At 34.4% G+C, this 21,773-nt stretch overlaps 2 protein-coding genes across 7 annotated transcripts in view; one reads left to right on the top strand and one right to left on the bottom strand.

The window, feature by feature from the left end:
- The window catches only part of SLCO1A2 (solute carrier organic anion transporter family member 1A2), a 118,675-nt gene that overhangs the window by 12,422 nt on the left and 84,480 nt on the right, over positions 1–21,773 (top strand). The window lies entirely within an intron of this gene.
- Positions 3,436–7,923, bottom strand: IAPP (islet amyloid polypeptide; the record flags this gene model as incomplete). The annotated part of the gene is given in 3 exon segments (NM_001003233.2): positions 3,436–3,981; positions 7,470–7,564; positions 7,893–7,923. Coding segments are annotated over 2 exon segments (270 nt in total). The 5' UTR covers positions 7,550–7,564; positions 7,893–7,923.

The following is a 21,773-nucleotide window of genomic DNA, read 5'->3' as shown; positions in this document are numbered from 1 at the left end:
TTCAATTATTATTTTATGGAATTTAAATATTTAATTGTGTTATACTATGTTTATCTTATTAGGTGATGGAATTAACTTCCTAAAGGTTTAGTAACTCAAGGCAAGAAAACCATAATTAATATGTTCTGGCATATGTAAATTACATTCCATACCAAAAGATGTTGGTGGTAAATGTCAAGTCATTTTCCGAAGACAAAAACTGTTCAGCTCTATGCCAGTACAGTATCAAGGACAGAAAATGGAAACTACTCAAGTAGCTTACTTTTCTCCAGAATGTGTAAATAGGCTTAAGCTCCTTAGTTATAAAAAGAATATTTGTGGAATGGAGAATAATTAAGTCTGAGTTTCTGCCCTTAGGAACATAGCAGTGTGGGAGAAAAATGTGTCAGTCACACAAATAATACAGAAACAACATAGCAATGCGGTATTTTTAACACAAAGTAGCAATAATATAATTACTCAAATTACATATTTCTTTTGAATCTAAAAGATATCCTCAAGGTGTGGTAACAGCTCAGTGGGTGGAGAAGTCATATTCAAGAAGGGAATGATGATAGATCTTGACTTTGTCATTAAAAGATTTAAAAAGGTTGCACTAGGGACAGTTGTTCAGCTAGAGGGAATGGAAGGAAAAGATAGAGACTGGAAAAGAAGAGGACACGTGATGATAGAACAGAAACAACTAAAACAACCAAAGAATTTAGCAGGGAATAAATGTATAAAGTGAGATGATGTCCAATAAAGCTGGAAAAGATTAGGATTAATTTATAGTGGGACTTGAATGTTAGGATAAAGAATTTGATGAATTTTAGGTTAAGAATAAGTCTTTTAAAAATTCTGTGTAGAAGACTGATGTAGTAAGAAACATGCATTAGGAAACTACAGTAGGTTACTGTAGGGTTCTGGCTTACAATAGACTGGAGTTACACTGGTTGCAACAGAAGAAGAAGGAAGAAACATATCCTAATAGCAAAGACGCTTTCAAGTACATGTGTCTTGGTAACTGACTTGAGCATGTGGAATGTGGAATTTGAGCAGCTGGTGATAATTCCAAGATACCAAGACTGAACTATAGTGGGAGCATAGTATGCTATTATTAAATTCAGTGGAGTTGACAAGAGAAGCAGCTTTGTTAGGGTGACAGTCTGACTTTGGTTATTATATTATGGTAGGTTGTAGAGAAGAGTCACAAAAGCTTATTTCTTGATCCTACTCCATGTCCAAGACAGATTAGTAGGAATGTTCACCATGAAGTCACTCAGGGCTCCAGCCTGATAAGAGGCCTCCTCATCAGGAAGTGCTGCAGCGAAAGAAAGAGAAAGATAGGCTTTTCACCTAGTAGACCACCCTGAAAATGACACACATCACTTCTGCTAATATTTCACTTGCCAGAATCAGCCACATGGCCTCACCTGAATGCAAAAGGGCTAAGACTACAATCTCTTATATTCTCAAGAAAGAGGATATTGGTGAGCACTAATAATGCCTCCTGCAAATGCATTGAGTGGAAAATGAATCTTTCCATAGCTTTGAGTAGTCTGTGTGTGAAAAGGAAAATAATTGGTAGAAAAAGAATAATTTCCCCTACTTTATATAGAAAGCCTGTTTTGTACTCAAAGGAGATTTGGACTCACTGGACTTTTCTACTCTTGACCAAAAGGTATTCTGCATAATATTGCTAGGTAATGATATTCAGGCTTCAGAGAAGTGAGAGGCTCATTGCATAATGTTCTCTAAACGTGCTCAAGAGAATTTCCAGTTTTAAACGTAGCATTACTAAATAAATTCTATGTCTGACTCTGTATCGCAACATGGAAGATAGAGGAATCATTTGTATTTTTAGTTGTCTAGTGAAATATCATTTGTGGCATGCATATTAGTATTTGGAGGATTAACCCACTTCTAGATTATTCAAGAGTACCTGTGAATTCAGGTATCATAGACATAATGAGAAAAATTGGGACAAACATAAACATCAAAACTTACTGTTGATATCTCCAATTACATCAATTGAATTTTACTCATTATTTTCACAAGTAATTATAAAAAATCTGGAAAAGTATTTGGTAAGCCTCATGCAATAAAGCATTCCCAACTTTTATATATTTAAATCCCTACTGCCTGCCAGCTAAGAAAACACTATGGAATTTGTTCAAATGTTTTACTTTGATAATAAATTTAATGAATAAACTTGAGAGTGTTTACTATTAATATCTCTCATATCAATATAGTGACTCTTTTCTTCTCCAAAATCTTCCAGCTGGAATAAGTTACATAGCCACCCTGACTACATTTTACTCCTTAGCACCAAAGGTTGTTAGGTCACTATAACTACACATAACTCTTCTCATCATATTCCTGATATTTATCTGCTACTATATACATTGTCCTTGAATATCATATACACTCATTACATTTTTTTAACTCTTCAAAGATAGATTGGAAAGTTGATATAGACATGATATGCAATAGAGTTTTATTTAAAGCAGACTATTATAGGAAAATTTTAAATAAGGAAGTTTAAGAAATTGTAACTTAATCACACCTTACTCAATTTAAAATGTTGAACTCAAATCTACTTTGAAAGAAGGGCTGACAGTCGAATATCACAAATAGGAATTTATACATTCATTTATTTTAACGTGCAACTTATGACATAAAATCATTATAAATATCATCTGTTGCTATACACTCATACACACACAACTAAAATATGGTAATCTAAGGCACACTTCATAAGGGGAAATTTTAGTGTATAAGTCAAGTTAACAAGTTAGATTCCCATTAAAAATGAGATTTTTTTCTATTTTTTTTAAATACAAGTTTAGTGTCTTTAGGAATGGCATAACACAACATGATAGCAGTTGTTCTGGGTTAATGCTACTTCCAAAGGTGACTAAATCATGGTCAGGATAAAACAAGAACCCCTGTAAGAATGAGAATTAGAGGAAACATTACATTTCATGTCCAATTCAACAGTTTTCTTCAAGAAAAGTGTATCACACACATGTAACCTCTGCCAGAAATGTCCAATTAGTTTAACAAACAAAATAAGTTACCATAAAATATATAACTCTGTGGTCTTTTAACTGAAGACATACATGATTAAGAGGAACACAAGTTGCCTTTGCAATATCCTGTATCAGAATATGACCGAGGTTTGCTGTAAGCCACTTGAACAGAAAAAAGGGCATTTATGTTTAATAAAAGGTCATCAAATGACAACACACAATGAAACCCTCATAAACACAAATTGCCTTTATATTCTTAAATAACTTCTAATACCAACAATACAGCAAAGAATATAATTTAAAAAAATATTTTGACTGAGTCAGGAGCAAAAATTAATTATTTTTTAAATAGCATTTTATCTAAACATTTGAGAAATCCAATGCAAAAAAGAATTGCTTAACAAGGGTCCTTATAATTGTTGACTTTTAATGTGCTTAACTTCACTCTCCGTTGTTTACAATTTACCAAGTTTCCAAATACTATTTTCTCTTTTGTTCTCAAACTCAGATCATAAAGATATAGGCAAAAGAATGACTTTTTAATATGTTTTCAAAATAAATATCTATAGCAAGAACATTTCATTTTTAAAGACATTGACTTTTTATGATGGGGTCTTAATTAGCATTAAAGTTAAAACAATTCTTACCATAACAATTTATATGTAGTGCTAACAAACATAGTACATAAAAACTTATGTTCATGCTAATGTTAACTTACACAGGAAATCACTAGAATATTTTTATACATGAAAGTAAGAATGATAGGGGTGCGTTGACCTTCTAAAGTGGTAAGTAATTCAATGGTCCCCTGTTTAAAATCTCAATTGTGTTTCTCTTGCCATATGTATTGGATCCCACATTGGTAGGCGAGAGAATGGCACCAAGATTATTGCTAGTACGAACCAAGAAATTTGCCAGGCGTTGAGTCGCACACGTGGCAGTGTTGCATTTCCGCTTTTCCATCTGGTGACTGACAATATAGAACAAATATGGAAGGTTAGCGACTTAGACTCAGGTTTGTGTATATTTATAGGACAACAAATAGTTCATATTGATGAAAATATTTTCATGTAAGTAACTCAGCATTTGTTTTGGAAACATCTAGATGACTGAAATTTTTTGACACCTTGAACATGCAGCAGAAGCAATTTTTGACAAGGAAATCATATAACAAAACTTCCATTATAGTCGATGTTAAATTTCTCAATATAATCCTTTGAAATTTCAGAATATATTCCAGATAGTAATCATAATAAAAAGGGGTATCTTTGTCTTACAGTCCTCTAAACCCTTTCTTTTTATTCTTCTAAATCTTGGTGAATCTAGTTCCTAATATATAAAAAGGATTTGGAATATAAAATTTATATGTAATCTGGAGTATGTGGTACTAAATATGTATATTCATTTCCCACATCTTTCCAAAGAAAATTAAGCAGTATAAGATATTTTTGTTAAGCTCCCTGAGATCATTAAATCAGGCTATTAAAGGAGAAATGTCAGGTATCTGTTGAGTATAAGTGTATGCTGACAAATCTATTATTTAGGCAAAGGAAACCCACTTTGGGACTTAAATACCTAGTCTATATGTTAATGTTAGTCATATTATCTATTTAATTATTTCCATTTGCATGTGTAGTAAGCATGGCCAATGTGCATTTCCAATGAATGATTTAATGCTTTTTAAGAATTAAACCATAATTCATAACATCAGATGTTTAATTCTAAAAGAGAAGAAAATTGTCTTGAAAAAAGCAGGAATTGTATTTTGATCAAATATTTCAAACTAATAAATTTAAAGCAATAAAGGAAATAATGGGTCAAACTGGAAAGGTTCAAAGTGATATGTGTCCTAAAATGTTTGGCAAATGCCTGGAGCAGAGTGTAAACTAATCTATGTGCTAAATGTCTGAATGGTACTTTGATGATTGGTCTTAAGGTCTGTAACAGACTTAAAATTACTCCAACTAAAATTTTACCTTATTTGAGTTAGCTATAAGAGCCACCATTCTACTTTAAAGAAATAATAAGACCTTTTATGTTGATTTGTTTCATTATTATGAAGCTGCTTTTCCAAACAAGACTTTTCATGTAAATATAGCATCAGTATGTATAAGATTCTACCCCAAACTACCATTAAGATAGAAAAAGATGGCTGAAATGGTTAGGAAAAAAAGGCAACACACCCCTACTTTCAGGCATTTTTTTCTCTTTAACTACTTGGGCAGACTAGGCCTGCCTAGTATCTAGTAACAGACGTAACAGACACTAGTTCAAACCTATTGACCATTTACACACTGTGCAAATTCCTAACTTTAAGAATTTATACAGTGATGACTACAGACTGAAGTATCACTCTTATGTTGTTTCTCTTTACAAACCCCTCAGTTTCAAGAGTCTTCAAAGATTCGTTTTAGACAGAGAGAAAGAGAGAGAGAAAATGAGTAGAAGTGGCAGAGGGAGAGGGAGAGAGAATCTTAAGCAGACTCTGCACTGAGCACCGAGCCCATTGAGGGGCTTGATCTCATGACACTGAGATCATGACCTGAGCTGAAGAAACCAAGAGTTGGATGCTTAACTGCCTGAAACACCCAAGTACCCCTCAAAGATTTTCAAAACCATTTTAAACTATCCCTGCTCCAGTTCTCAATTTGTAGAAGTAATTATACTGTTGGCTAACCTCTGATTATCTGCTAGGCAGGTACTTATAACTGAGTGTTTAAAAGTTGGTGAGCAAGTGTGTGATCCTTTTCCCTCAGTCAAAAGTATAAAATATCTTTTGGTATGGCTTATCTAATCAGTTTGTTTCCTCTTAATCTCATGTCATACATGTACAAAAGTTAAAAAAGATCTCAAATGAGACTATTAAATTTTATAAGAAAAATGACATTGATAAATCTACATCAGCTTTGTCTTTTAAAGTTGTATGAGATTTGAGTCATTTTCTACACAGGCTTTCTTAGTATTTTATGAAATTTATAGACTATTACATGGATGAAGAGCTCAGGATGATAAATTCTTCCCCTTTAAAAAAAAATGACCAGACATCCAGATTTCTGGAAACTCATTAAAGAGCAATCTGAAGAATGCCTTGGAAGTATTCCTAATAAAAATTCAAATTAAGAGATTGTGAGGCTAGCATGAAAATAACTTGGTAATAAATAATGTTATATAGCATTTTATTTGTGAGTGAAGTTCACTTCATAATAAACTCATATCCATAATGACAAACTGGATAAAGGTGCTTATCTAGTGAAAGAAAAGATCAAGATATGAACAGAAATACTGTGTAATACTGCTAATTTTCCTGTTATTCTATTGTTCTACTGGTTTACCAGAAACATCATGTCAGTTTCAGTTATTTTTATCCAAAAATCCAATTGAAAATCAGAGCCAATTCTGAGAAGAACATCCTCTAAACTCGGTAAACCTGAAGGGACAAAGGAAATCTGATGATTCCTACTATTTACTACATGTGGGTGCTGTAGAACTCTTTACATATCACCACAGATTGCCACCTCAACAAAAAACAACCCAAAGGAAAATAGACAAGATGCTAATAATTCTATGAGAAAAGTTTTAATATTATTTCCAAAGCAAACTTTTCAAAAGTAATCTTAATATTCCTTGGTCTTAAAGAGTGTGTAGTTTCAGTTCTACAAAACTGTAAGGAGCCAACTGATTTAGGCACAAATTATCATTGTATTGTTTATGATGTATGCATGAATTGGCCTTGAGAATCTTTTAAATAAAGGGAGAATTACAGTTCTTTCCCCCTGAAAGTTATAATTACTGCTAACATTTCACCTTACAGAGTTTTTAGACTTCCTTAAAATTACCACTCAAACGACATGACACCTCCCAAAATAAGTCTTCTTAGGAAATCCTGATGCACATATTACCTATTGAAAACATTTTTAAGAGTATTAATTTACATTTAGAGTAGCTCAGAATTAATCTGATGAATAACATAATTTTTATAATTTTATTTCATTAATATGAGTTAATATAGAAAGAATCCCCTAAGAGCAAATGGCTTTTTAACTAGTTCTTAACATTTTAATTTGCCCCCTGATTATTTCTATGTATTTCTTTCCAGAAGGAGATGAAAAGTTTTGGACATTGTCAGAGCCCTCTGAGGAAAAAAAAAATCTATGTAAATATGCAGTAAAATCCCACCTAATATAAAATATATGTTTCAAGCTTCTCTAGTTTATTTGAGAACCAGGTTAATATAGTGGAAATTACTACCCTTTGGCTTTTCCTGCTTCCTGATCTGGTTTTGCCCCTCTAGGTTTCAATAACATATTTCTTGACAAAACTGGAACTATCCATTCCTGTCTGTCAGAAGTTCTGTCAGAAAGATACATCTTAATGGCATAAGGGCTGTTAGTTATATAGCAGTTTTTAATTCTAATTTTCCCACATTTTACAAAGAAACAGGATTTTTAAAATACTAACCTTTTAATGGGAGTAGCCTTCAGATGGTTTAATGCAACCGAGAGTATGATGAGAACTACTGGCAGCTTCAGGAGACACATTGTTTCTCAAATTTACTGGAAAAGAATAATGCAGCATTGAAATCAAGAAATTTTTTATAGCTCTGATTGATGGAATTTGAGACTAAAACTTACTGTAAAAAAATCTCATTTTAAACATAATCTCCAAAGATTATACTGATATAGTCCCTTGATACTGTTCAAACAATTTTTGAATATTTTCAAAACTTTCCCCTTCTGAATTTCCATCCCTGAACAATCTGGAAAGTTGATATTATAGCACATTACCCCTTTAGCTTTTTCTTTGAAACAAGCAATATATTTAATCCCAAATCTGCTCCTCCTTAAACAAATAATATTTTCCCATAAACAAAAAACTCTTTACCTTTTAATGTTTCAGTGTCAGTATATCAGAGAATGCCTCTAATGGTAAGAAAGCTTCATGAACAATCCCAAGCTTGCATCCACTGGAGTATTTGTCCCCCACTTGCCAATGAGTAACCCAGCTCTTATATATACTTCACACCTTTCCCAGCTCTGACATCAGGCAGTTCAAAGAGACTGTCATAAATTTCTATCCCTGTAGATAGAAAGTGCCTCATTAGACAACAGAAGCAGATGGGTCATAATTACATTAACCCATCAGTAAATACTAACATAGCAGATACAGAGTGTCTTTGTGCAGTTAATGATGTGTCACACACAGCAGAAGTTTGAATTTTCCATTTTTATAAAATACAAGTGTGGTTTTTCAAAGATTAATCAGTATGCTCCAGTCAGGGATTGATAAAAGGAAGTGATTAAGAATAACAAATGTGTTTATATGCAGAGAGTGAAGCTGAGGACACTGAGGAATCTAATGAGGAAGCTAAAGCCAAATGACCCCAAAGGCTTAATTCCATGAACATTTAGTAGTAGTTTAAAGTATGAGGGTAGAGTGGATAAAAAGAACACTAAAAAAAAAGAGAAATGAGAAGCTCTTTATAATGAAGTGGGAGGTGGAAGACTAAAGGTAGCAAAAAAATAATTTTCAATCCCCAAATTCATTTGTCAACATTTAAGTAGTGACACGTATCTATGTAGTTAAATTTTTTTTGCTAATTTTTTCTGTTATTGCATAAAAACATTGCAATTATCTTTGAAAGAATAGATTTAATTTGTTACTTTTTATTTTCTCCACATTGTTCTTTTTTCTTATATTTCCAAGTTATATTTAAATTAATATTCCAAGCTATGACAATTTAATTTCATATATAGCAAGTAAAACAAATTCCAATTCCAACTGCTAGTGAAAGCATGTATATTTATGTAATTTTAAAAAGATAGAAGTTCTCCAAGTAAAAAAAATAAGTTCACTGAGTCCATATACTTATTTAAAGCTTAGTAATATGGCTGGAGGGTGTTTAGTAAAAATTTCAGAAAGAAAAAAAACTTTTTTTTCCAATCCTTTTTCTAATTATCCAATGATAAAATTATCCAATTTTAATATTTCTGTAAAATTTACTGCTATCCCAAAAGGAAAAAAAAATAAAAATCAAATGATTTGGAAGAATGATGGTTTCCTATAAGATAATTAATGTATTTAACTATGTACAATGATTTAGAAAGGATACAGAGGCCCAGAGATATTAAATAACTTGTTCAACATTATACCTCTAGTTCATTTTGAAATCTTGAACCAAAGCTTAGTTTTTCTGATTTACAGCCTAGTGTTCATTTAAACCAAAATTTATTTTATTTTCCTAGTATTATTTGTTTTTTTTTCCCCCTGTGAGATGTTAAAGGTCTCATTCAAAAAATGATACTCACTTGTCCTCTGGGAAATTGATGTTATAAGGAAAATGTTCTACCTAAGAAAGTAACAGAAGGACTTGATTTTTTTTTTAAGGGCTACCTTATGCCAGGCACAGTATTTAATTGATATGTGATACCTCACTTATCATGCCTCTAAGTTTTCATCATCATCAGCTGATACGAAAATTCAGAGAATTTAGCTGCTAAAATTACACACCTACTCAGGGGCAAACTGAAATTCAAATTCTCATCCCTCTGTTCCACGATATTTATTTCCTTGTTAAAAAGGATCTCTGTTCTCATATACTGAATTGCCAATTGCTTCCTTTAAATTTTGCAACTTATTATAACACTTTAAATGATTTGGTCACAGTCAGATATGGCCTTAGAGGGTCTTGTATAATGTTTGGTAAAGTCAACATCCATCCCAATCTCAAACAGCCTTAATTAAGCCTTTTATGCTTTATACATCAATGAAAGTGAAGGTGATAGGTGATGATTTAGATTGTGTTTATGAGGCAAGTCCATTACCAGATCATAAACTCCTTCCTACAGGACAAACATTACTATCACTCATCTTTGTACCTGCTTTAGCCTTTCTAGTCAAAGTGTAATTAAGGCCCTGGCAGCTTTTGTCTCACAGGAAGTCTGTTAGAATTTCAGTCCCCACCCCAGAGCTACTGAATCAGAATGTGCCTTTAAAAAAGGATCTCCCCTCAGTGATTGTATGCACATTAAAGCTTGAGAAAATCTAGTCTACTGTACATTCCATTTATTCACTGATTCAATAAATATTAAGGACCCACTCTATGACAGGGAATGTTCTAGGTACTAGAGATACAACAATGAGCAAAACAAAATCCTTGCTCTCATGCAGCTTAGAGCTGGTGGAGGAAACAAAGTCAAAGCAATTAAGTATATATGCAATTGCAAGTGGCAAGTGCTGTGGAGAACATTAATATGGTGGTAAGAGAAAGAAAAGTAGTGATATTTAAGTTGAATCTTAAACCATTAGAGATGACCAAGGAAAGAGTGATGGGGATGTGTTTAAGATCTGAGAAACAGCATGTGGAAATTCAGGTGAATGAAGGAGAAAGTGCTGTAAAGATGCTGCTGGAGACATAAGCAGCAGTCTGAGAGTGCAGGGCTCAGAGGCCATGTTAAAAATCTTGGATTTATTCAGAGGATAGTATGAAGCTATTGAAGGGATCTCAGCAGGGGTGTGACATGTTCAGGTTTGCAACTTGAAGACATCAATCTGATAATGCATACCTGAAACTAATACAACATTGCATGTCAACTACAATCAAATGAAAAAAAAATAAGTAAGAAAACATCAATCTGACTAGTATGCATGGACTGGATCAGAGGGGAGCAAGAATAAAAACAGGAAATCTGGTAGTAGACTATGGCAGTGTCCAGCTGTGAAACAGTGATGCCACACATAAGGTGATGGCAGAGAAGTTAGAAAAGTAGATGAGTTCAAATCATATTCTGGATCCTTACATGATTTGGCAGTAGATTAGGTACAGGGAACAAATGAGTAGGATACAGAGCATAAAAATGAGAGCCAGGTTAGGATATAGTTAATAATACACATTAATGGGCTACTTCTGATCAAATTTTTATTTTTTTATTTTATTTTTTTATGATCAAAATTTTAAAAGGAAAAGATATTTTATATATCTTTTAGAAAATAATTTCTATTTTTATCAAGTTTGCGTGTGTTTACAATTTTAAAAAATTAAAATGCTATCCCAAGTCTAATAATTAAAACAGCAGTCATCTCTGTCTTCCTTCTTCCTACTTTTTGAATTTTGCTCTCCCTTAAGTAATCAATTTTAGCTGTTTTCTCCATATTTCAAAAATAATTGCTTCTCAGGGTGCCTGGGTGGCTCAGTCGGTTAAGGGTCTGTCTTTGGCTCAGGTCATGATCTCAAGGTCCAGGGATTGAGCCCCACATCAGGCTCCCAGCTCAGCAGAGAGTCTGCTTCTCCCTCTCTTTCTTCCCCTTCTCTCTCACCTCGACTTGTGTTTTTCTCTCTGTCTCAAATAAGTAAATAAAATCTTTAAAAATATATTATTTTGGGCAGCCCCGGTGGCGCAGCGGTTTAGCGCCGCCTGCAGCCCAGGGCGTGATCTGGAGACCCTGGATGGAGTCCCACGTCAGGCTCCCTGCGTGGAGCCTGCTTCTCCCTCTGCCTGTGTCTCTGCCTCTCTCTCTCTCTCTCTCTGCATCTCTATGAATAAATAAATAAAATCTTTAAAAAAATTATTATTTTTCTGGACGTTCTTGATTTATCAATTTTAGATGTTTTATGTTGGCATCCTAGTCTGAAAGATAAAGAGTTAGCATTTACATTCTTTTGTTTATTTTTAAGAAATCTCTATACCCAAAATGGGGCAGCTTGAACTCACAATCCTGAGATCAAGAGTTATATGCTCTACTGACTGAGTGAGCCAGGCACCCCAAAAGTTGGCATTTAACAACGCATTTACTTTTCTCCTTTACTCCATTCCTAAAATATTTTAGTAAAACATTCGGATTATATCAATATTATATGGATATTTTTGTATTTATATTTTAAACTTTCTGTTATGAAAAATTTTATATGTATATAAAATTTCAGTAACTATCAACACATGATCTATCTTATTTCTTTTACATTCCTCCTTCTTCCTTCCATTCCATACTAAATTGTTAAAAACAAATCCTGGACATTACACAATTTTTTTTAAAGATTCTATTCATTCATTCATGAGAGACACACACACAAAGAGAGAGAGAGGGGCAGAGACACAGGCAGAGGGAGAAGCAGGCCCCATGCAGGGAGCCTGACGTGGTACCCAATCCCGGGTCTCCAGGATCATGCCCTGGGCTGAAGGCAGCACTAAACCCCTGAGCCACCCGGGCTGCCCAACATTACACAGTTTTATATGTAGTATGTTTTAGTGTTATATTTTTAAAGATTTTATTTATTTATTCATGAGAGATGCAGAGAGAGAGAGGCAGACCACAGGCAGAGGGAGAAGCAGGCTCCATGCAGGAAGCCCGACGTGGGACTCGATCTTCGGTCTCCAAGATCATGCCCTGGGCTGAAGGCAGCACTAAACCGCGGAGCCACCCAGGCTGCCGTTTTAGTGTTATATTCATAAAAGATAAGGGCACTTTATGCAACATAGCTACAAAATTGTTGTCCTAACTAAAAAAGAAAATTTACAGTAATTTCTTAATATAATTAAACAATCCATTCAGTGTTCACATTTTCCAATTGTCTAGAAAAAAATATTTTTAACTGGCTTGTTTGAATCAATCTAAACAAGATTATATTTGTTTCTCCATCACTCATGACTCTTTTAATATATAATTTTCCCTCCTTTTTCTTACATTAGCTTATTAAAGAAATTAGATTATTTATTGTATAGAATTCCCCACATCCCATATTTTGCTGATGGCATACATGTTGGATCATTTAATGTGTTCCCTTCTCACTTTTATTTCCTCTCTACTGGTTGTTTGGTCCAGAGGCTTGATTCCATTCAGGTAAGAATCCTTTGCATGTGATACTGTTTATTTCCTATTGCATCACAACATCTGGCTGAATTTCTTTTGTGGTGTTAAGATTGATCAGTGAGGTCAGATTTTGTCAGCCACATTGCCCAATTCTCAGTTCTCTGTTAGGCCTTCAGTCACTGATTTTAGCAACTATTGCTGATAATTGGCTAGAAGCATTGTTTTATTATAGGCTGCAAGTGATAGTCTAATTCTATTATTTCCTCTACATTCATTAGCTGAAATTCTCCAATAAAGGAGACCATTCCTCATTAACTATTTGGCTACCTTGAGGCAAAATTTTTTTTTTTTTTTTTTTTGTTTTTTTTTTTTTTTTTTTTTTTTTTTTGTTTTTTTTTTTGTTTTTTTTTTTTTTGTTGTTGTTTTTTTTTTGAGGCAAAATTTTAAAGGAAAGGCAAGATATATGCTTTATTCTTTCCTTTTATTTACCAGTTTTCTGCACATGATAATGAGTTGGTTCTCTAGCTTCCTCCAAAAATGACCAAAGAGTTTTTTGGGGGGTTCTCATTGTGAACTCACATATTTTTGCATATATGTATTTTTATCCCCTTTTTAAAAAGTTTTTAATGATTTTATTTATTCATTTGAGAGAGAAAGAGAGAGAGAGAGAGAGAATGAGCAGGAGGGAGAGGCAGAGAGAGAAGCAGACTCCCTGCTGAGATGGGACCTCCTCCCCGCCCCCCCAGCCCCCACTAATGTGGGGCTTGATCCTAAGATCCGAGATCATGGCCTGAGCTGAAGGCAGATGCTTAACCATCTGAGCCATCCAGATGCCCTGATCCCCCTTTTTTGCTGCTCAAATTATCCCATGTTGGAACCCTTGTGCAACATTGGTAGAAATGTAAAATTAATTCAGTCACAATGGAAAACAATATGGAGGTTGCTTGAGAAATTAAAAATGGAACTACCATATGATCCAGCAATCCCACTTCTCGTTATATATCCAAGAAAACAAAATCATTACCTTGAAGAGATATCTGCACATGTTCATTGCAGCATAGTCACAATAACCAATGCAGGGAAACACCCTAAATTCCTGTTGACAGATGATTAAAGAAAATAATATTTTTAGAGATAGAATATGATACAAAAATGTCTATATTCAATGCCTGAACTATACAGAACATATACAATATTTTACATATAAAAATAGAAAACATAAAAATAGTGATAGTTTAGAGCTGATTTTTATGTAAACATTTTGTTGTTGTTGTTGCTACATAGTTTTAAAACTATCTTGGGGACTTCTAGGGAAGATGGTGGAGTAGGAGGATCCTAAACTCACCTTATTCCATGGATAAATCTACATAATACCAACATTAGTGTAAACAACCGAAAAATGACCTGAAGACTGGAAGAACAGACTCTCTACAACTGAACATAAAGAAGAGACCACATCAAAAATGACAGGAAGGACAGAGACTCAGTTGGGAAATAAGCCCACCCATAGTACTGTCCCCAGGAGGGAGGGACTCTGTAAGCACAGAGAAAGGAGAGGAATAGACCCCATACCAGGCACTGGAGGCAAGGAGAACCCACTCAGGGAAGACAAATACCCATAATATTTGACTTTGAGAACCAGAGGGGCTTAACATCATTAAATTTTACAGTCAGCAGGGCTTAACACCTGGAACTTTAAAAATTAGATGATTGGCTCTGGGAGAGCTAAAGGATGAGAGGAAACTGAGTCCCCACCTTTAAAGAGAAAGCATAACTTACCTCTGAGTAAGTTATGCTTACATAACCTCTGAGATATAGCCTGGAAGTAGCAGTTTGAAAAATGCCTGCAGTATATGGGAAAGAGATTGATTTACTAATTTCAGAGCATATGCAGGAGGAGCAGGGATCTTTTCCAAGAACAAAGGAACTGGCACGTGCCATTCCCTTCTTCTACCACCCAGACTGGTCACATGGACACCCATGGGAAACAGCGCAGCTGAATATTCTCAACTGGCTTGTTGACAACATGTCCTGCCTCCGTGCTCTTCTGGAGACTCACCTCCTCCAACTTAGCGTCTGTAGCTCTCCAAAGCAGCACGGAGGTCTCCTCCCATAGCAGACTTGTGCAAAACTTTATATTACCTCTTGCCCTCCCCCTTGCTCTTCTGTGGACTCAATCTCTCCAACTTGCCCTCTACAGGAGTCCATCCAAAGTGGATGGACAAGTGTGCAATATGCAAGCAGCCCTAACAGGGGCTAGTATCACCACAAAGTGACCCCTATCTTGGGAAGAAAGGAAGATAACCACACCAGTTTGACTATAGTCTCAGGAGTTGTCTGAGGACATATATCTGGTCTGACCTCAGGTCCTGCCCACCAACAGATTTTCTAATGGGACAGCACAGGGAGAGTACCCTGAACTTTGATGGGACCACACCACTGTCAAAGGCCTAGTCTGACTGAACTCATGCTCAAGGTGGCCTAAGACTAGGCCGCTAACAACACAGGGACCAAATCGTGGTCACTCCAGGCAAAGAGAGTCATTGCAGATAACTGGACTAAAAGCAAATGCATCTCAGCCACAACAGTAGGGTGCACACAACAAATAGGTTCTGGTGAGTAGGGAACATTGCACCACAGGGCACTACAAGACCTCTTTTTTTTATTGGAGTTCAATTTGCCAACATATAGCATAACACCCAGTGCTCAGCCCCCTCAGTGCCCATCACCCAGTCACCCCCACCCCCTACCTTCCTTTCCACCACCCCTTGTTCAAGACCTCTTTTTCATAAAACCACTACTTTCAAGAACAGGAGATGTAGCTGACTTTCTTAACACATAGAAACAGACACAGAGAGTTAGACAGAATGAAGAGATAGAGGAATATGTTCCAAATGAAAGGACAGGACAAGATCACAGCAAGAGAGCCAAACAAAACACAGATAAGTAATATGTCTGCTACAGAATTCAAAGTCATGGTCATAAAGGTATTCCCTGGAATTGAGAAAAGAGTGGAGACATCAGTAATATCCTCAACAAAGAGACAGAATATGTAAAGAAGAGCCAATAAGAGATGAAGAACTCAGTAACTGAAATAAAAATACACTTAGAAATATTAAATAGTAGACAAGATGAAGTAGAATGGATCAATGACCTAGATGGCAGAATAACAGAAAGCAATCAGGCTGAACAGGAGAAGGGAAAAAGATTAATGAAAAAGTTAGACTAGATTGAGGGAACTCAGTGACACCATCAAACATAGTAACATTTGCATTATAAAGATACCAGAAGAAGAAGAGAGAGAAAAGAAGGCAGAATTTTATTTGAAGAAATAATAACTTAAAACTTCCTGAATCTAGAGAAGGAAACAGAAATCTAGAACCAATATGCATAGAGAGCTTCCAACAAAATCAACCCGAGAAAGTCCACACCAAGACACACAGGAATCAAAATGGCAAAAAAAAAAAGTAGTGATAAAAAGAATTTTTAAAGTAGCAAGAGAAAACAGTTACATGCAAGGAAAATCCCATGAGGCTCTCAGTTAATTATTCAGCCCAAACCTCTGTAATCCAAATAGGTTGGCATGATATATTCAAAGTGCTGAAAAGAAAAAACCTGCGGCAAGAATACTCTCTCCAACAAGACCATCAATCAGAATGGAAAGAGAGATAAAGTTTCCCAAACAAAAGTTAAAGGAATTCATCACTGCTAAACCAGACTTACAAGAAATGTTAAAGGGAATTCTTTGAGTGGAAAGGAAAGAGCATAAGTAGGAGTAAGAAAAATTGGAAGTACAAAAGCAGCAATATCTATAAAAATTAGTCAAAGGAGTCACAAAATAAAAAGACATAAGGTATGATATTATATACCTAAAACATGGGAAGGAGGAGAGAACGGTTAAACTTCAGTGCCTTTAGAATGTGTTTGAACTTAAGTGACCATCAATGCAAAATAGACTATTATATGCCTAAGATGTTATACACCTATATCACTAAAGAAAGCCAGCAAAACATGAAAGAAGAAAGCAAAAGGAGAAAGGAACAGAGAACTACAAACACAACCATAAAACAAGTTATAAAATAGCAATAAATACATAGCTGTCAATAATTACCTTGAATATAAATGGATTAAACTCTCCAATCAAAAGACTAGTGTGACAGAGTGGATACAAAAGCAAGACCTTTCTATATGCTGCCTACAAGAGAGTAATTTCAGACCTAAAGACACATGCAGATTGAAAGTGAAGAGATATTAAGATATTTATCATGCAAATGGAAGTGAAAAAAAGCCAGAGGTGCAATACTTATGTAAGACAAAATAGACTTCAAAACAAATATTGTAATGAGAGAAAAAGAAGGACACTATATAATCATAAAGGGTACAATCCAACAAGAAATTATAACAATTGTAAATATTTATGCACTCAACATGAGAATACCAAAATACATAAAGCAGCTATTAGCAAACATAAAGGAAGTAACTGATAGTAATACAGTAATGATAGTGGACTTTAACTCTACTTTCATCAATGAATAGACCATCCAAACAGAAAATCAATAAGTCAATGGGGACTTAAATAACACATTGGACCAGATGTATCTAACCGATATATTCAGAACATTCCATCCTAAAATAGTGAAATACCATTCTTTTCAAGTGAACATGGAACATTCTCTAGCATACATCACATATTAGGTCACAAAACTAATCTCAACAAATTCAAAAAGATTGAAATCATATTATGTATCTTTTCTGACCATAACACTATGAAACTAGAAATCAAGCACTGGAAAAAAATCTGGAAAGAACACAAATATATGGAGGTTAAATAACATGTTAATAAATAATAAGTGGTCAATCAAGAAATTGAAGAGGAAATAAAAAATACATGGAGCCATATGAAAATGAGAACACAACAGTCCAAAATCTTCGGGTACAGTAAAAGCTATTCTAAAAGGGAAGTTTATAGTAATACAGGCTTACTTCAATAAGCAAGAAAAATCTCAAATAAGAACCCTAGCCTTACACCTGAAGAAGCGAGAAAGAAAAAAGCAAACAAAATACTGAACCAGCAGAAGCAAGGAAATACTAAAGATTAGAGTAGAGATAAATGATATAGAAACTAAAAAACAATTGAACAGATCAATGAAGCCAGGAGCTAGTTCTTTGAAAGATCAACAAAATTGATAAACCTCTAGCCAGACTCATTAGAAAGAGAGAGACAGAGAGAAACAGGGAGAATGAGAGAGAGGGATTCAAATAAATGAAATCACAAATAAAAGAGGAGAAATCAAAACCAACACCACAGACATGCAAACAGTTGTAAGAGAATATCATGAAAAATTATATGCTAACAAATTGGATATCTAGAAGAAATGGGTAAATTCCTAGAAACATATGTTACCAAAACTAAAATAGGAAAAATATATATATAAAACTTGAATAGACTGATAACCAGCAATGAAATTGAATTTCTATCAAAAAACTCCCAACAAACAAAAGTCCAGGACCAGATGGCTTCACTGGTGAATTCCATCAAGAGTTAATATCTGTTCTCAAACTATTCCAAAACATAGAAGAGAAAGGAAAATTTTCAAATTTATTCTATGAGGCCACATTAACCTGACACTAAAACTACATAAAAACACCACCAAAAGGGAACTACAGGCCAATATTTCTGATGGAATAGATGCAAAAGTCCTCAACAAAATACTAGACAACTGAATGTAATAATACATAAAAAAAATCATTCACTTAATCAAATGGGCTTTATTTCTGGAATGCAAGGTGGTTTAATATTCACAAATAAAACAACATGATGTATCACATAAGCAATGGAAATAATAAGAACCATATGATCATTTCAGTAGATGCAGAAAAAGCATTTTACAAAGTACAGCATCCATTTATGATACAAACTTTCAGCAAAGTAGGTTTGGAAGGAACACACCTTAACATAATAAAGACCATATATGAAAAACCCACAGTTAACATCATGCTCAATGGTGAAAAATTAAAAGCTTTTCACCTAAAATCAGGAACAAGACAAGGATGTCCTCTCTCACCACTTTTATTTAGCATAAAACTGAAGTCCTAGCCATAGCAATCAGATAAAAAAAAAAAAAATAGAAGGCATCCAGATTGGTAAGGAATAAGAAATACTCTTGGTACTTGCAAATAACATGATACTGTATATAGAAAACCATAAGGAATGGACTAAAAAGCTTCTAGAACTGGTAAGTAATTTAGTAAATTCACAGGATACAAAATTAATAAACAGTAATCTATTGCATTTCTATGCACGAATAATGAAGCAGCAGAAAGAAAGGGTAAGAAAACAATGCTATTTACAATTGTACCACAAGGAATAAAATACCTACGAATAAACTAAACAGAGATGAAAGACCTATACTCGGGATCCCTGGGTGGCGCAGCGGTTTAGCTCCTGCCTTTGGCCCAGGGCACGATCCTGGAGACCCGGGATCGAATCCCACGTCGGGCTCCCGGTGCATGGAGCCTGCTTCTCCCTCTGCCTGTGTCTCTGCCTCTCTCTCTCTCTCTCTCTCTCTCTCTCTCTCTCTCTCTCTCTGGCTATCATAAATAAATAAAAACTTAAAAAAAAAAAAAGAAAGACCTATACTCTGAAAACTATAAAACATCGATGAAAGGAATTGAAGATAACACAAAAAAATGGAGACGCCTGGGTGGCTCAGTGGTTGGGAGCCTGCTTTCGGTTCAGGTCATGATCCCTGGATCCAGGATTGAGTGCCACATCGGGCTGCCTGCAAGGAGCCTGCTTTTCCATTTGCCTATGTCTCTGTCTCTCTCAGTCTATGTCTCTCATGAATAAATAAATAAATAAATCTTTTAAAAAAGACAAACAAATGAAAAGATATTTCATGGTCATGGATTAGGAGAAAAAATACTGTTAAAATGTTGATACTACATAAAGCAATCTATACATTTAATACAATCCCTATAAAAATATCAAAGCATTATTCATAGAACTAGAAAAAATAATCCTAAAATCTGTATACAACCACAAAAGGCCCCGAATAGCCAAATAAATCTTGAAAAACTGGAGGCATCACAATCCAGATTTCAAGCTATACTACAAAACTATAGTAATCAAAATAGTATGGCACTGGCACACACAAAAAAAGATAAATAGATCAGTAGAATAGAATAGAAAGCCCACCTATAAATCTGAATTTATATGGTCAATTAATCTTTAACAAAGGAGGCAAGAGTATACAATATGGAAAAAGTCTCTTCAACAAATGGCACTGGGAAAACTTGACAGTAATATGTGAAAGAATGAAACTAGACCACTTTCTTACACCATACACACACACACACACACACACACACACACACACAAACCTCAAAAAGGATTAAAGGTAAATGTGAGACTTGAAACCAAACAAATCCTAGAAAAGAGCACTGGCAGTAATTTCTATGACATTGGCAATAGCAGCATTTTTCTAGATATTATTTCCCGAGGCAAAGGAAACAAGGCAAAAATAAACTATTGGGACTAAATCCAAATAAAAAGCTTCTGCACAGAAAAGGAAACAATGAACAAGACGAACAAAAAAAATCTACTGATAGGGAAAAGATATTTGCAAATGATATATCTGATAAGAGGTTGGTTCTCAAATATATAAAGAACTTACACAAATCAATACCAAAAAGAAAAAATCACCAAATAATCCGATTAAAAATGGGCAGAAGACATGAACAGACATTTCTCCAAAAAAGATATACAGATGGTCAACAGACACATGAGAAGATGTCAACATCATTCATCATCATGTAAATGCAAATCAAAACCACCATAAGATATCACCTCACATGTGTCAGAATAGTTAGAATAAAAAACAGAATAAACAACAGGTGTGGATGAGGATGCGTAAAAAAAGGAATCCCCATGTACTGTTGCTGGGAATGCAAACTGGTGCAGCTACTCTGGAAAATAGTATGGAAGTTCCTCAAAAAAGTTAAATAGAACTACTCTACAATCCAGCAATTGCACTACTAGGTATTTACCCAAAGAATGCAAAAACACTAATTTAAAAAGATATATGCACTGCTATATTTATTGCAGCATCATTTATATAGCCAAAATATGGAAGCAACTCAAGTGTCCATAAATAGATGAATGGATAAAGAAGAGGTGGTATATATATATATACACAATGGAATATTACTCAGCTAAGAAAATGAAATTATACCATTTGTAATAACATGGATGGATCTAGAGGGTATAATGTTAAGTGAAATAAGTCAGAGAAAGACAAATACCATATGATTTCAATCCTATGTGGAATTTGAGAAACAAAACAAATGAACAAAGAAAAACCAAAAACAAACAGAAAAATAGACTCTTAAGTGTAGGGAATAGTTGTTTATTACCAGAAGGGAGGTTGGTGAGGGTAAGGGTGAAATAGATGAAGGGAAATAAGAGTACAATTATGATGATGAGCACTGAGTAATGTACAGAATTGTTGAATCACTATGTTGTACACCTGAAACTAATATGTATGTTAACTATATCAGAATTAAGAAGATAAATAAATAAATTAATTAAAAGCTATCTTGTTAATGAATTGCCACACATAATGTGAAAGTGGTATCATTGTTCTAAACATTTTCAGAGGAAAAAATATTTTTAAATCTGTGCCACTTGCTCTCAAATAATGTTATTTTCTATTCCACTCCATTGTAATGACTTAAATAAGATTATTTTCTATGCAAAAAGCTACAAATTAACACATACTTTCACTTCTTTGTATCATAGAAACACTTTGCTGGAAAGCAATCCAGACTTGCCATTACTTTCACTCCACATCTAGTCATTCTTTCCTGCCACCCTTTAAAATGCAGCACAGAAAATTTTAAGTCCCTATATTTGTAGGCTCTTGTGGAAAAAGGGAAATATCCTTACTCAGGTATGTA

Source organism: Canis lupus, chromosome 27 (genome assembly GCF_011100685.1).
Source record: "Canis lupus familiaris isolate Mischka breed German Shepherd chromosome 27, alternate assembly UU_Cfam_GSD_1.0, whole genome shotgun sequence".
Taxonomy (NCBI): domain Eukaryota; kingdom Metazoa; phylum Chordata; class Mammalia; order Carnivora; family Canidae; genus Canis; species Canis lupus.
This window is presented reverse-complemented; position numbering and strand designations above follow the sequence as displayed.